This window comes from Urocampus carinirostris, chromosome 8 (genome assembly GCF_059441175.1).
Source record: "Urocampus carinirostris isolate Australia breed hairy pipefish chromosome 8, RoL_Ucar_1.0, whole genome shotgun sequence".
NCBI lineage: Eukaryota > Metazoa > Chordata > Actinopteri > Syngnathiformes > Syngnathidae > Urocampus > Urocampus carinirostris.
In genome coordinates this window covers 22,474,108-22,490,256 of record NC_142356.1, presented here as the reverse complement: position 1 = coordinate 22,490,256, position 16,149 = coordinate 22,474,108, and the positions used below count along the sequence as shown (strand labels likewise).

The following is a 16,149-nucleotide window of genomic DNA, read 5'->3' as shown; positions in this document are numbered from 1 at the left end:
ATTCCTTTCTTTATCCTTTAACCGCTCACCACTTGTTTTGGAGACCCAGGTGCTAAATGACGTGTAAACGACCTGATTTTTTTAATTCTTACACGTTCATAGCGTAATCTTCTGTTCAAAAGATTACGCTATCGCGAACGTACGATTACCCTGGGTTAGCTTCATGTTTTTGTTCTTGCTAAATATTCAGTGTGTTGGAAGGGATTAAAATGATTTTACATTACTTTTAATGGGAAAAACGATTTTCCGTGATCGACCAAATCATTTTTCGAACAGGGTTCTGGAACGGATTATGGTCAAGAACCGAGGTTCCACTGTATTTGTAAAAAAAAAATCACCTGAGTATTGAATTTTCTGATAGGTTCATTTTCCTCTTCCATTTACAATCTTTATCATGCAAACATTTTACTAATGAAAATGCACTCAAACAGGAAAAATAATCATTTTTTTTTATTTTTTTTTAATCAAAGTTGTTTTTTTTTATTTTGAATATGTTTTTGGGATTATTTTAAGACGGATTTTAAGATTTATTTTTAGTGAAGTCATTTAATTTAGCCAATTTTTATTGTTTAACTTTAATATATTTTTTTTTTACTTGAAAGTAAAAGATATGTTCAAGAATACAGAAGCTTCCCTACTTAAGACCATTCAACTTACACAAAACGGTAGATACAAACATTTTTTCTGGACTTCAAAAAATATCTGAGCATTGCTGTAAGTTAGATTTTTTATTGTGTGCAGCTTTTTACGAGTACAGGGCATTACCGTCGTGCTTCTTTGCGCCGCTACCGGCGTGTGGTGGCACTGTGAGAGGTCACCCAGCATCCACCCCGAAGAAGAAATCCGGCTTATTCTACCCAGTTTGTGTTTAAATATACTATACTGTATCTCCAGTGCGCTGACATATTTGACATTTGTATAGCTTAACATCTCATGCATCCATTCAATATGGTTAGTGTAAAGTGTAAAGAAGAGGCGAGCCATTTCTTTTGAAATGAAAGTGGAAAAAGAAAGCTTGATGCGGTTGAGAAAATAGTCTGAACACTTTTTTTCGGCCACTTTTTACCACGGATAAGAAATTCTTGAAGCGCATCTTCCGTAAGCAAGTTAAACTCAATTTTATTTATCTTTATAGAGAATATTATTTGATGAAATGTATATTTTATTGTACAAAACAATACAGGTTACTTATACAAGCCTTTAACATACTTTTATAAACCTTAAACATACAAAATATAGCACTGGAGCAACTTACGAACAAATTCAACTTACAAACGATGTAAGTTGGCAAGCATCTGTAACCAGAAAAAATCCTTTCTATCACTTATATACATATTCTTTACTCTTATTTTGGTAATATGTTGCCCCTCATTGCACGATTTCTCGTTGCAAATTGTTACACGTACAACTTGGGCCATTCTACTTTGTATAAAGCTTATTTATCCTAACATTTTTAAATGTTATTTTTCTATTTTAAGTATTTTATTATATGATTATCTTGGAGTGCCATGTTTAATCTCATTGTAAACAATGCTCACCACCTTGTTACCAATGACAATAAAGACAATTCTAATTCTAATTTAAAATGAGCAAATTTGTTACCTGGAGCTTGTTAACCATCTCATCAAACAGTTTCCTGGCTTCAGGACTGTTAGGGTCCTCAAAGTAGTCTTCAATACCAATCTGCACCACAATGGACTTAAGGTTGCGGCACACACCTGCACTCCACAACAAAAAGTATCGTGACATGTTAAATCATGGAACAGACACCCTATTAACTAGATTTACGTAATTCAAGCAAAACATTTTGGATATAATGTTTTTGAAAATGCACTTTTCCAACTCACTGTTGAAGTGAAGCAGAGCTTTAGGGGTGACTGGCGTGGAGGTGAGCACCAGCATCTCAAGGCCCTTTAAACCTTCTCTGCAGACCTCTGCTGCCACCTCCTGGTTGATTTCACTCACGTGGTCCAACTCGAGCACTTGGAGGCGCATGCAGTTCCTTGCTGCAGAAACAGGATCTCGTCAATCGCACTCACTGTGGGGGCGATTTTAGGTTTCTGTCTGCTTAAATGTTTTCTTTTATTTTCACTTCAAGCGATATAACATGTCAAATTCAATTATGATAACATTTAATTAAAATATTTTGCTGAAGGCTTTTTATTTTAAAAGTCTTTTTTTTACCAATCGAATGTTCTTTTTAAGGCTGCTTTTATTATTTGGATATTGCGTTTTTTAAATTGAATTATGGCACTCTTGGGCATCCATAACAACACACTCTCACCGTCATGTAGCCTCCAAAGACTAATGCTATGCCGCAAGTGAAAATACCCGAGGAAAGGTGAGGGAAAGGGGGGCTAGAGCAGTGCTGTATATCAAATAGACTGAACCATTTCAAGCAAAGGAGTAAGCTTTGTTGTTCACATTTTGGTTTTGTTTGACTTATTCTATTTTAGCTAACATTTTCCATTCTATTTAAGCCTATCCTGCTCTTTTATTAAGGGAAATATAGTTTTAAAAATGCTATATTATTTGGGGGTCTTTGGGTTGAATTTGGGGATGCTTAAGCACCCTCAAAAACAGGCTGGTTGCATCCATGACTCATTGAATCAGTTTTCACATGTCATTCATGATAATTTGTACTCTAATTCATAGAATAAACGATAACAATCAAATTGAAATGATTAAGTGCTTGCTTTCACCACAGGCTTAAAACACAAGTGTGGAAGCCCTCAGGGATTCCTTTTATGGTGCAATAACTAAAATGTGCCATACTCTCTTAAGAAATAAAAAAATGCATTTAGAAGTGTAAAAGTTGGGGATATCTCGAAAAATTATATTAATCTTTTTTAAGTAAGAGCACTTGTCAAGTTAAAAAAAGGTAAAATTCCATATCAAATTTGGAAGAAGGCTTTAAATATATACTTTTTAGATCACGTGAAGCCTCTTAAAGGGACACTGTGTAATATTTAACTATTAAATGTTGCTGTTTTGTGTTGTCCAAATGAAAATGTTTTTTGGGGTACCTGTTAAGTTCATTCATTCATTCATTCATTCAATCATACTACTTACACAAGGAGGCCAGGCCCTGAATTCCACAACCAGCTCCCCCTACACCAAGTGCACGGAGATGCGGCCAGCATCTCCCAATAGTCTGCAGGCATCTGTTGCTGAAACGAGCCGGCTGTTGGCTGAAATTGGCAAAACCACAACAGTGTCACTTTGGGTCATTCTTTCATTTTGTCTACAATATCTGAGTGGAGGTAATACCATGGGTGTAGCGGTGCCACCTGCAGGGAGATGATGTCCCTACAGCCGGCTCCGAGAGCCCAGATGACCTCCTGACCGACGGGGTCTGTGGCACTCCTGAAACATAGCAGTATATCGTGGAAAATATTTCAAAGGAAGTGTAATATTGTGCTGACCCGCGTCAGGACCTCTTCCTTGCAATTAAATATGAGGCTTCAAAAAGCATACACTGACAATTATTTAACTTCAGTCCTGTGTTTAAAAGAAAAACACATTCATATAAAAACAAGAAGTGCAAGTGCAAGTATTCTACCCATTTATTCACCTGCTTCCTGTACAAAGTATGTACACAATTCAAACAAAAACTTTTAATTCATTTTTATTATCTTTAACCCCCAAAAAAGGTTTTATCTACATATTTTGACCTAGAAATATAGTTTAAAATAGTTTGTTTTAGCATACTGCAATGAATAATTATATGTTCAATGTGTTTATGCAATGTTAATCTGTAAGCAGTATGGAAAAAAGGTAGCAAAATGAGAAAACTATATTGTAAAATTAGACATACACTGTACTTTAACTATATTAAGTATTAGTTAGTATATATCAGCAAAATAATCTGCCAATTGATCATTAAATGTTTACTTTTAAAAATATTTTATAACCTTCAAAAGGCGCAATCTCTGGAGCTGGTTCTATTTCAGTATTAACACATACACAGGCGCACTGCATGGTAGGGCGCGGGTGCCCTCTGCTATGGCCGCCTTATGACAACAAAGACAAGCATAAAAGTGTGCTTATTTAAAAATATAGTGGGAACAAAACTGAGTGGGATTGTGGTTTATTTGGAGATTGATTTCAAAGTAAAACACACGGATAAAAACTTGCCGGAGTTCGTTGTTCAGCTTCCTCCACTCGTGAATCATCAATTCGGAATCTTTAATTCTCGCGTGGCTACTCAGTTTCCACGTTTTATTGCGTAAAGCATTCAACTGAGGGAAAGTGAGGTTTTGGATTCAATTAATATTTGGGCAGACAACTCTGTTCAGCCACCGGTAGCTCAATCATTTTCAAATTGCTAGATACACTACGGCGTTAGCATCCAGGAGTACATCCGCAAACAATGGAGGAATTGCGTGTGACATCACGTTTCTTCTTCTGAACAAGACATTTGTTGCATTCACAAAGGAGATGCATAGAAGTCACAGGAGCTTGCGTACAAGCCGCATTTAGTTGGAAACGTCAACGATCTCACGAAAAAAAAATCGGATTTCACCCCAAAATGTTGTGAGTCTTAGGTATTACTCGGACCTGTGACGTCCTAGTCTCGGGGTGGCCACCCAACCCTATTGCCACCATGCTCATCTACATCCTCCACTTTGAATCAACGATTTGAAGAAAATCTAAGAATTGTATTTTGCCAATTTAAAGTGACAGTGTGTTCTTTATGTAAGTGCTTGCTTTCTTACTTTACTGACTGACTGACTGACTTACGTATTTACTTACTCACTCTATGTAAGTGCTTGCTTACTATGTATAAGGCGGCAGTAGCTCAGGAGGTAGTGCTCGTTGTGGGATAAAGAGGTTGCAGGTTTGATTCCCAGCTCCTCCGTGTTATATATCAAAATGTCCTTGGACAAGATACTGAATCTCTAATGCCCTCGATAAGCAGGTAGTTGCCTTGCACGGCTGACGCCATGTGAAGGTCTTCATTGACTTGAATAGCGCTATATAAATGCAGACCATTTACATTTATTGTTAAATTATTGTATGTTTTTTTAAGAGCATCTGCTTACATTAGGACCCATAAACATAATATTAAACTCTAGTACCCCAAAACGTAAAATGAGCAAAATAATTATGTGGCATACAAAAAGTTTTCATCACCTACTGGAAAAAAACAACTTAAAAATACAATCATTTTTGAACAATAATAATTAATACCAAAAAACACAAACAAACTGTAATCATGAAAAAGAAGTAAGATTTTTCATAACAATGAAATAGGAAGGAACATTTGCAAATGAAAAATAATGTTTTAAGTAAATATTTCAGCAAATTGATGTGAAGAGATGAAAAAATTGGAATATGAACAAAGAAATCTCACCTGTATGTGACAGCTTGCAAAGCTCGGCAATAGCAGCTGGCCAGCCAAAGTGATCGATCGGTGAGCAAATTGGGACAATGTGAGATTTTGAGGATGAGCAAATTGCTTCCTGTGGCCTTTAGCAGCGCTTCCAGACCCTCCTCCAGACATCCTCTAACAAGGTTACGACAGAATAGCGAGCGTGACAACAAAATTGGAAAACTCAACAAATAAATCTGGATTTTTATGATCCTGCAATGTGTGAGTTGTGTAAATACAGACGCTGCCCTACTTACAAACATTCGAGTTACGTAAGACGGTAGATCCGAACATTTTTTTCGGGATGTCGGGATGTTAGATTTTGTATTGTGCACCTTTTTCCGAGAACAGGACATTACTTTAGTGCTTCTTTCTGCCGCTACCAGTGTGTGGCGCTGTGAGAGCTCACCCAGCATCAGCCCCGAAAGAGAAATCTGGCTTCCTCTTCCTAGTTTGAGTGTAAACATACTGTCTCTCCAGAGCCCTAAGCACTTTGACACTTTTATAGTTTAATAGCTCGTGCGTCTACTCAATATGGTTGGTGTAAATTGTGAAGAAGAGGCGAGCCGTTTCAAATGAAATTAAAGTGGATAAGGCAAGCTTGAGAAAATGGTTGAATTGCTTTTTTTCGGCCACTTTGTACCACGAAGAAGGAAGTCACCTAACTCTTGAAGCCCATCTTCCACAAGTAAGTTAAACTTCACTTTATTTATCTTTATAGAGCATATTATTTTATCAAATGTTTATTTTTCTGTACAAAACAATACAGGTTACTTATACAAACCATAAACATATAAAATATAGCACTGATGCATTTTACGAACAAATTCAACTTACGAACAATCGTCCGGAACCTATCGCTTTCGTAAGTAGGGGAGCGTAGGTACGCACAGATCACAGCTCACCTTGTGCTTTTGAGGTACTCCTCTTTGGTTTCTTTCTTTCCACGCTGTCGCGGTTTGAGATTCTGCAGGATGAGCGAGTGCGTCTGAGTGCACCACTGAGACAACGTTCCCAGGAACTGATCAACACAAAAAAAACCACAATGATTCCAAAAAAATGGGATGACAATATTTGTCCTAATAATATCGTGAAAAATGTTTTTTTTTGTTCTTAGCCAACTCCAATAAGAAGCTTCAGGGCAATGTTTTGCTATTTTGGTACACTTATATATTGGTGACATCATGACAAAAATAAAGTCAACCTTGTTAATAGGGTGTGTCTTATTGTCCCGGATAATTGGGTTTTCTATTACTTGCTGTTTTTGAATTTGAAATACAGTGGAACCTTGGTTCTCGGCCATAATCTGTTCCAGAACCCTGTTTGAAAACCGATTTGGTCGATCACCGAAAATCGTTTTTGCCATTAAAAGTAATGTAAAATCGTTTTAATCCGTTCCAACACCCTGAATGTTTAACATGAACGTAAACATGAAGCTAACCCAGGCTAATCGTACGTTCGCGTTAGCGTAATCTTCCGTACGAAAGTTTACGCTAACATGAATGTGTAAAAATAAAAAAACAGGTCGTTTACACGTCATTTAGCACCCGGGTCTTCACAACAAGTGGTGAGCGGTTAAATGATAAAGAAAAGATTTATGAATAGGATTTCTTACCTTCGCGGTGGTCTGCAGAAGCCATGCTCTATTCCCTCGAAAGAAGGGAAACTCGCACATCTTCTTCATATTTTGCTATTATTTCTTTCTTAAATGCAATAGTTGTACGCACTACCCGTCTTTTTTCACCTGTAGCAACTTTGCTGCTTGCACCGACCTTCTTCCGAGGCATAATTAGGGGGTAAAACACTCCGTTCACCGATATTAAAAACGAAAGCAAAAAGGAGTGCGCGCTCACGTGACAACAGTTCTTCATGAGGGGTGGGAGCAATCTACACCCGTACGCCGCTCAGCATCGCCCCCAGCGTACCGGCGTTCGAACTCCGATTTTTTGAACGAAAAGCGAAGCAAGAATTTCTCGAAATTTTTGGTCGAGAACCGATTTGTTCGAACTGAGAGGCGTTCGAAAACCGAGGTTCCACTGTATTTTATTTGTTCTATCTAATGCACCTCATAATTATCCATTTATTTGAATTGGAGTATTTACTTCCTGTTGTGTTCACTTGACATCTCATTTAGTCATTACAGAGTCTCTACATTGTTCCAAGTGATTGGGTTTACTGAGGAGGGGGTGGCTTTACTCTTGCCAGACCACCTGCCAATCCCAGCTAAGCTGGTCCGAACAGGTCTGAAGTTAAAATGAGGTCTGGGGACTTTCTACTCACCCTAGGCTTTGTTATTTTCAGACCACGCTCATTTCCTACATAAAGAAATGTTAGCCATTTTGCCGATGCCTTGTGAAGGACACACAACTCTGTCTGTATCTGCAAGACCAGGATATATTCCGTTTTTTTTAATTGTAAAAAAAACCTCCATGGAACTGCTTTGCTCAGCGCTTTTTTACTCATCTAGTCTCGCGACCCGGATGTTGATTAGAACACACGGTGGATACAAATCTCTTCTCCTTCACAATTCATTAAAAGTGCAACAACCAAATTGTCTTTACCTTTGAGGAAATGCGTGTATTCTCCAGCAACACTCTGGTCCAGACGGCTGGGTGGCGGGCTACAAACTTCCAATCTCGGCAGACCTCCGCAGCTCTCAGCAGCGTTTTGGTATCCAAGTAGGTGAAGATGCAAAACAAACCAGCGCGCATCTTCAGGATCTCCGGACTGATCACCTCGTTGGATTTGGACGGGCTTTTCTCATGGCGACACGGTTTGCTGTAGATGGGTTCAGGTCGACCTAAAAGCAAAGAACAATGTAAGGAAAATAATGCTCAATTTATGTTATTTTAAAAACTGTATTTGAAAGGTGAATTAGAATCACATTTTGATAACGTCACTATTATGTGAAAAGCGGTTATCTCCCAAATTCTTTTTTTTCAGGAGGATAAAAAAACACTATATGTATGGCCCTTGCAGTCAACTTTCCTTTTTTTAGTTACATTCGCCATGTCAGAAATGGGTGGGCTAAAATTCTCACAGAAAGGGCAAGGTAGCCAAAAGGTTAGTCCTATTACTTGGTTAAATGGTGATTTTTTTCTTTTTTTGTACAAATGTAATTTATACTGCGATCAACATTACTGGTGCAGCACAACTAGGTAATTTTATGAAAGAGGGCCAGTGAAAATTTGATCACGGGCGGTTACTGGCCCCCAGGCCAGACTTAGCACACGCTTTTCCTCAGCCAAATATAGGTATCATTCATTCAACGTGGCAAAGTAGTTAAAACTGAGTTTCTGTGCCCCGTTTAATTCATGTTTGTCGCAGTCTCTGTTTAGTCTTTTTTTCATCACATTTTCATATTCTTTTTCTTACTGACAGCACTCGATGATGTCAAACGGCAGAGAAAGGAATGTCAATATTTGTAAAGTTGAACTTATGTGTGAAATAAGGCACGGCCTCAATTTAAGGAAGACTTGGTGTAACGAGTCAGAATGTTGAGAAACGTGGCAACAATTTCAGGAATTTTCCTGCAAAATGTAAGCACTTTTCAAACTTTGAAAACACAACATTAAAATCCAAACATTTGCAAGGATTTCAAGCACCCGTACAAACCCTGTAGAAGGACATTTCTGAATGTAATCAAGTTCACATTTAAGAGGAATATTTATAACTTAGAACGTTTCTAGCACACTTCCTATTTCCCTGTCATCATACAATTGTTATATTTGATCAGATTAATATCATTGCCCGCAGCAGATTGAGTTGCATTTGTAACGGATGTACAGAGACTGTAGCAAGGTTTATACGGGAAGGAATTCATCTGAAGAGTGATTCTAACAGCTTTGTGTGCATGCAGTTTGCCAAGATAGGCGAAAATAAGCATCTTGGCTGATGCAGGTGACTCATCTTCATCCTTGCCGTCCAAGGCCGTCTGCTCCGAACCATCATGCCTGTGAACCACAGCTCGCACTTTTGGCTTCACACACAAACGCAAGCAATGCACACGGACCGCCTACACTTTTGACTGCCAAATGAGCTAAGAAAAAAAAGTCACGTTACATGCTAAGGAAAGCAACATCCGGAGGCTATGTGAATATAGATAGCTTCATGTCGTAGCGAATTACGTCAGCTAAATGCTAGGTTGAGTGTGACACGGAGTCACCCAAATCCGTCAAATAGTTTCCCTTTTCATATAATGACTCAATTTCAGTCATAATGCTAATGTCATATAGAAGAAATATGAGTGAATCTTCCACTCTCCTGTGCAATGTTGAAGAAAATTCACTAGGTGCCACTGTGACTTCAAAAAAACACTGAATCATTCATTTTTTTTAAAACAGCAAGTGATTAAAAATGTGAAAAAAAATTAAAGAATTTGATGAAGCTAAAAAACAACAACACAAAACTTATATAAGTCAGATGCATTATGTGCTATACTGTTTAATAGCATATCCAGATGTCCATAACAAAATTCAATCTTTAGACACCGTCTAATATTTGACCACTGGATGTAGTCGTATTGTGAAATGAAACCAAAAATGAATGCTACAAAGCACAAAACCACTTGAAAACTCTCCATGGAAAATGTAAAGCTCCAATGACCTTGTCATTGAGTTAAACTATATTTGTATCTGTTTTTTTTCTAGAAAAAAAAGACAAAATAATAATGAAAATTAGCAAAAAATGTCTGCCAGTGGAAGATGTTTTTTGACATATCTTAACTTGTATTTTAGTGTGTTTTTGAACATACAACTAACAAAAGACAACAAATGGGGAAAAGGGTGGAAGAAAAAAAACAACAAAAAAACAACAACAACGTCACACTGGTGGATATCTACTCTGCACAAGTCATTACTCAAAGTCCAGTCTTCAATGTTCATCCATCCATCCATTACCTTCACCTCAGTAGGGCTGCAGGGGTGCTGGAGCCCATCCCAGTTATCTTTGGGCAGTGGGCAGGAGACACCCTGAACTGGTTGCCAGTTAGTCGCAGGGCACACAGAGGCAGACAACTCACTCACTCATTCACACCTAGGGATGATTTGGACCAGCCAATTAACCTGACATGCATGTTATTGGGCAGTGGGCAGGGGACACCCTGAACTGGTTGTGAATAATACCATTAGGATATATTTTATCATTTTCAAATGATCTGTTGATAAGTTTATTAGGTTTTTAATATTGGACACCTGCAAGGGAAATTGCATAGGATGCCAGGGTGTCATGTTGACACTTAATACGCTTGTTGCTTGTTGTTTTGACAGTTATGAACTGTTTACATCATTGTCACTATCAACTTTTGTAACCTAAGAGAAGTTATAAAAATAAAGGGCTAAAGATAGGATGGACTTTTTTCTTATCTGAAGGCTTCTCTCCCTGTCTTTGCAAGTTCAAAAAGCATTGATGTTTTCTCTTCTTGTTTTCAGTGATAGGGTTGGGTTGATCCCTTAACCACCAGGGTAGTAGGGTTACCATTTCCTATGGTGTGTCATGGGCAAGTACAGCCTGGTAGCGCCCATTCCTCTCCAAGCCAACAAATGTTTCCACCCGGTCTCTAACCGGGCACCTTTTGAGTGTTAGGCATATGTGTTAACCACAGCACTTCAGAAACACTTTTCAGTAATCACCAAAGTTGAAACTTATTACTGGTATTGTTACCTGGGTTAAGTCGATACCCAGCCCTGCCATGGTACGGATAGGGGGCGCTAGAGTGCTGCACTTCCGCCACCGCCCTCCTCTCCTGCTCCCACATGTCCACCTCCGACTCAGTTGTGCGAGAGCCCACGTCGGACACGTCTCCCTCCTCGCCCTCGGTGCTGTTCCTGTAAGGCCGCCGTTGCCAGTTCTGGATTGCCTGTTTGCGAAGACCCCAGTTCCTCCCTCCTCCGCCGCATCCTGGAGAGCGCTCGTAAGCCGCCTCGTTCAAGCGACATTGCATGTGGTAGTATTGAGCCTCAGTGCAATCCTCCATGGGGTGCATCTCCACACTGTCGCTGTCGTAGCCGCCAGAACCCTGTGACACTGACTTGATCCGACCTGATGCGCTGCAATGACACATTACAATATCTGTAAAGGAGGGGCGCGTCATTAGCTGTGTCTTAAAAAAGTTGAAAATAGAATATTTTGTCTATTGAGTGTGTGTTAACAATGCCCAATTGAGTTCAAAGAGCCCTTTTGCTTTATTTTTCTACCATGCCTATCTCCTTTTATTTTACTTTTGGCAAAAGTGTTCGGAGCGTAGCACATTAGGACGCAGAAATGGGGGAACGAGGACCGAGGGAGGAGGGTGATTAATGCCGTGTTTTTTTTTCTTGGCGTAGCATGAAACTGGTGAAAGTAAGAAAAGGCTTGTTTAAAGTAGAGTCCAAATGCCAACCGAAACCCCAAAAATATGAAAAAGCATGTTTATTCAAGCTCATCTAAGAAATGCACGCGCAACATGAGGAGCTTGTCAGAGGCTGCAATGATGAAGGAAGCCAGGAGATGGCGGTAGTAAGTAAGAAAGTCCCAACATCTGTTCATCACCTTTAATATATTGCTGTGAACTAGTTTTACAATGTAGAATTCAATCCAGCCATCCATCCATCCATCCATCCATCCATCCATCCATCCATCCATCCATCCATCCATCCATCCATCCATCCATCCATCCATTTTCCTACGCTTAACTAGGGTTGGGCCACAGGGCTCCCTAGTAAACACAAACGAATGCCTTCTCCAAGTCCACAAAACACATGTAAAACAGATGGGCAAATTCCCAAGCACCTCAGAGGACCCTGCAGTGTGTACAGCTGGCCCACTGTTATACGGTGGCATAAAACCACACTGCTCCTCTTGGATTCTAGATTTGACTTCCTGACGGACCCTTCTCTGCACTTCCCCACAATAGACCTTACGAGGGAGGCTGAAAAGTGTGATTCCCCTGTAGTTGGAACACAACTCTGGTCTCTCTCCTTGAAAAGGGGGGGCCGACACACTAGTCTCCCAGTCAACAGGTACTGCGACCGATGTCCACGTGATGTTGCAGAGGCATGTCAACCATGACACGCCCACAACATACAGAGGCTCAATGAACTCCAGGTGGCTGTCATCCACCCCTGGGGCCTTGCCGCCGATGAGCTTTTTAACCAACTCAGTGACTTCAGCCCCAGAGACATGAGAGTCCAGCTCAGAATAACCAGGGTCTGCTTCCTCAGAGGAAGGCGTTTTAGTCGGATTGAGGATGTCTTCGAAGTATTAGCCCATTGCTTCACAACGTCCTGGGTCGAATTCAGCAGCGCCGGATGGTGGACCATAATTTTTTAGAAAACCGTTTGGAAGTCGCCTCCAATGGCCTTGCTAAACTCCTCCCATGCCCGTGTTTTTGTCTCTGCAACTGTCGCCGCCACATTCCGCTAGGGTGCCCTGGTGCCAGATGCACATATAGACACTATTATGCTTAAACATGGTGTTTGTTGTAGACAAGTCGTGGTGGACATAGAAGTCCAAAAATAAAACACCACTCGGGTTTAGTTCAGGTGAGCCGTCCCTCCAGGTCTCACTGTCATTGCCCTTGTGTCCCCAGCAGTAAAAGGGAGTCCCCAGGGAGCGTGCTCTCAATCCCTCCAAGGATTCCAAGAAGGATCAGTACTCCGAATTGCTGTTTGCTACGTAAGCAACAGTCAGGAGCCGTCCTCCCACCCAAAAGTGGGGAGAGGATATCCTCTCTTCTACTGGGTGAACTCCAACGTACAGGCGTAAAGTTGTGGGCAGGTTACTATGCCCACACCAAAAATGCCCTCATTAAAAATAAATATAATAAATGAAAATAAATTAATGAATAACCGAACTGTTGATAACATAATGAATATTGATAATTGTATTTCAGAATGGATAAAGAGAATGTTAAGATTAGGAAATGTTTTCCTATTAGCATTCAAAACTTCACTGTGTAATATTTGACCAATAGATGTTGCTGTATTGTGTAGAGCAGGCACAAATGAGTGCTACAAAACGCAGTGGTATTTCCTTAAAAAGTCAATCATCATTGCAGAGGCAAAGCTATTTTATTTAGTGATGATAACTGTATCGAAGACTACTCAAAGTTTGAGTATGGGCATTGCTGTGAAAAAAAAATGTGGAATGGAGCATCCCTTTTCATTTATTTATTTATTTCAAAATTTACATCTGAAACATCTCATCTCATCTCATCTCATTAGCCGTACCGCTTATCCTCATTAGGGTCACGGGGGGGCTGAAGCCCATCCCAGCCATCTCCGGGCAGTGGGCAGGGGACACCCTCAACTGGTTGCCAGCCAATCGCAGGGCACACAGGGACAGACAACTCATTCGCTCATTCACACCTATGGACAATTTGGACCGGCCAATTCACCTGAAATGCATGTTTTTGGAACGTGGGAGGAAACCGGAGTGCCCGGAGGAAACCCACGCAAGCACGGGGAGAACATACAAACTCCGCACAGGAAGTCTGGAGCTGGATTTGAACCCACGCAGGAGGTTCCCATGACATGAACTGTGCCGCACAAGCGCTAACCACTGCGCCGCCGTGCTGCCCCATCTGAAACATGTATTTTTAAAAATAATTTATTCTTTTTATCTATTCTTGCTTCAAGTAAAGTAAAAGCCAAACCCCAAGAAAGTTAAAGAGTTTATTCAAGGGTCTAAGAAATGCATGAACTTACACACGCATCATGAATGTGCAGGCAGAGGCTGCAAATATGACACGAGCCAGTAGATGGCAGCATTGAGTATCACAAATCCAAATTCTGGAGCCCTTCTTTAATTCACCCGAGAGACTTTAATGGCGCAGCTGGATTCAACTAACAAAAGATCTCAAAAGGGATCCTCTGTTAAATCTAACGTTGAAAAAAAAATCCCTTTTTAATCTGATAGGGAAAATAATGGCCTCTATTTTGTTCCTTACAGAGACACTAATTGGGCCACCATCAAGAGATGGACACCATTTAAGTAGATGTCAACTCCGCACAGATTGATCAGTACAAGAATACAAAATAGCAGTCACTCTGTGTTAAAATGACGCAAGAGGTGCTTATGTTGGCTGTATAAATATCTGCTGAGGTCACACAACAGTTGCACAGTTAATCCAAGACAAGGATCTCATCACAAGGACAGAAGGCTTTCGGGCCACAGCATGCCGCAATGACTAACTGCTGGCCGGGAAGTGTGTGACGTCCCCATGGGAAACATTTGCACCCCAACTGGCAACTCAGTTGGACCTCACGCCAAGACTGGATGTCAATGTGCGAAATAACACAGTATATTCCCAAGATATCACTTGTACGGTTGGACTCTCCTCTAACAGAAGACAGGTGTGAGCGAGACAGATCGGGCGGAGCATGTTCTGCAAAATGCCAGATTGCATTTTACTAGGGATGAGAAAAGTGACATGCCCTTGACTCTGACGTCACATGTTCCAAAGACATAAAGACGACGTTCCCTGAAAATATTTTTCTGCGATCCACTTGAACTCAACTTTTTGTTTCAAATAGTACCACAACCCGAGAATCAGGATTTAAACTCTTTCTACAAAAAAATAATCATTTTTACATTTCGAGTATATTTTCCCCGCATAATATTTTACTGTTATCAAAAAACAAAATGGCCTGCGATGATATTGGATTGTGCTGCTGAAAGAGGTCGGGACCTGCAGTACCTAAATTGGCCACCAGATGGTGTTGGAGACCCGACAAAAGCAGTCCACTTGAAAGCAGATGTTTATCAATTTTTGGGGTATTTATTGGGAGTGCCTTGACACAATACCTTGGTAAAGAGGAGGCCTAAAGTACATCTGCATATATTTTCACGAAAATCAATTCAGTAATTCTGGAGCCTATAATTGACTTACAAACCAATTTAATTATAAAATAACTAGCGATTTGTGTAAAATATCATTTTAGTCTGAGTCTTAATCTTCCAAGCATAAATGTTTTGTTTCAACAAAAACAAGTCCTGATTACATTTCAAATTTCACAAAAAAAAAATAATTTACAACAATTCACAGTAATAGTCAAGGTCGGAAGAGTTCCTTTAAAAATTTGTTCCAATACAATTGTCTTACTAGGTAAAAAATATAATCCAAACTCCATCATATTGAAATAATGTTCCTTGATTAGCAAAATAGCAAATGTTTTCAAGACAAAGAAATTTAGATAATTATTATAAACACATATAGATACTGGGCAGCACGGCGTCGCAGTGGTTAGCGCGTGTGCGGCACAGTACTAAGATCTTGGGAACCTCCTGTGTGGGTTCAAATCCAGCTGCCGGACTTCCTGTGCGGTGTTTGTATGTTCTCCCCGTGCTTGCGTGGGTTTCCTCCCACATTCCAAAGGCATGCATTTCAAGTGGATTGGCCGGTCCAAATTGTCCCTAGGTGGGAATGAGCGAGCGAGTTGTCTGTCCCTGTGTGCCCTGCGATTGGCTGGCAAACCTTTCAGGGTGTCCCCTGCCCACTGCCTGATGATTGTTGGGATGGGCTCCAGCACCCCCGCGACCAATGTTTCCTCTAATTTTCCACGGGTCTGAGCGTTCACACAAAGTCGGTGAGCAATGCTTGAAACAACACTGAGCAACCATCATCCCAAGTGTGGCAAGATAATTCATTATCAAACATTTCCAAAACCTGACGTCAAGTTACATTTTGCTGAATTTCCGGCAATGCAAAATTATTTTTCTCTTTTGAATGAATTGACTCATGTACTATTGCAAAGGTTGTACGGCCTACAAACGTCGTATGTTCTTACAATTCTTTC

At 40.2% G+C, this 16,149-nt stretch overlaps 1 protein-coding gene across 1 annotated transcript in view; it reads right to left on the bottom strand.

Moving 5' to 3' along the window:
• fbxo41 (F-box protein 41) overlaps positions 1-16,149 on the bottom strand; it is a 69,552-nt gene that overhangs the window by 7,044 nt on the left and 46,359 nt on the right. Inside the window, exons 6-13 of the mRNA XM_088341992.1 lie at positions 11,036-11,421; positions 7,936-8,174; positions 6,280-6,395; positions 5,357-5,509; positions 3,271-3,366; positions 3,073-3,191; positions 1,848-2,006; positions 1,603-1,718 (exon numbers count right to left, since the gene is read on the bottom strand). Coding sequence (XP_088198118.1) covers positions 1,603-1,718; positions 1,848-2,006; positions 3,073-3,191; positions 3,271-3,366; positions 5,357-5,509; positions 6,280-6,395; positions 7,936-8,174; positions 11,036-11,421 — 1,384 coding nt within the window. The remainder of the gene's footprint in view (positions 1-1,602; positions 1,719-1,847; positions 2,007-3,072; positions 3,192-3,270; positions 3,367-5,356; positions 5,510-6,279; positions 6,396-7,935; positions 8,175-11,035; positions 11,422-16,149) is intronic.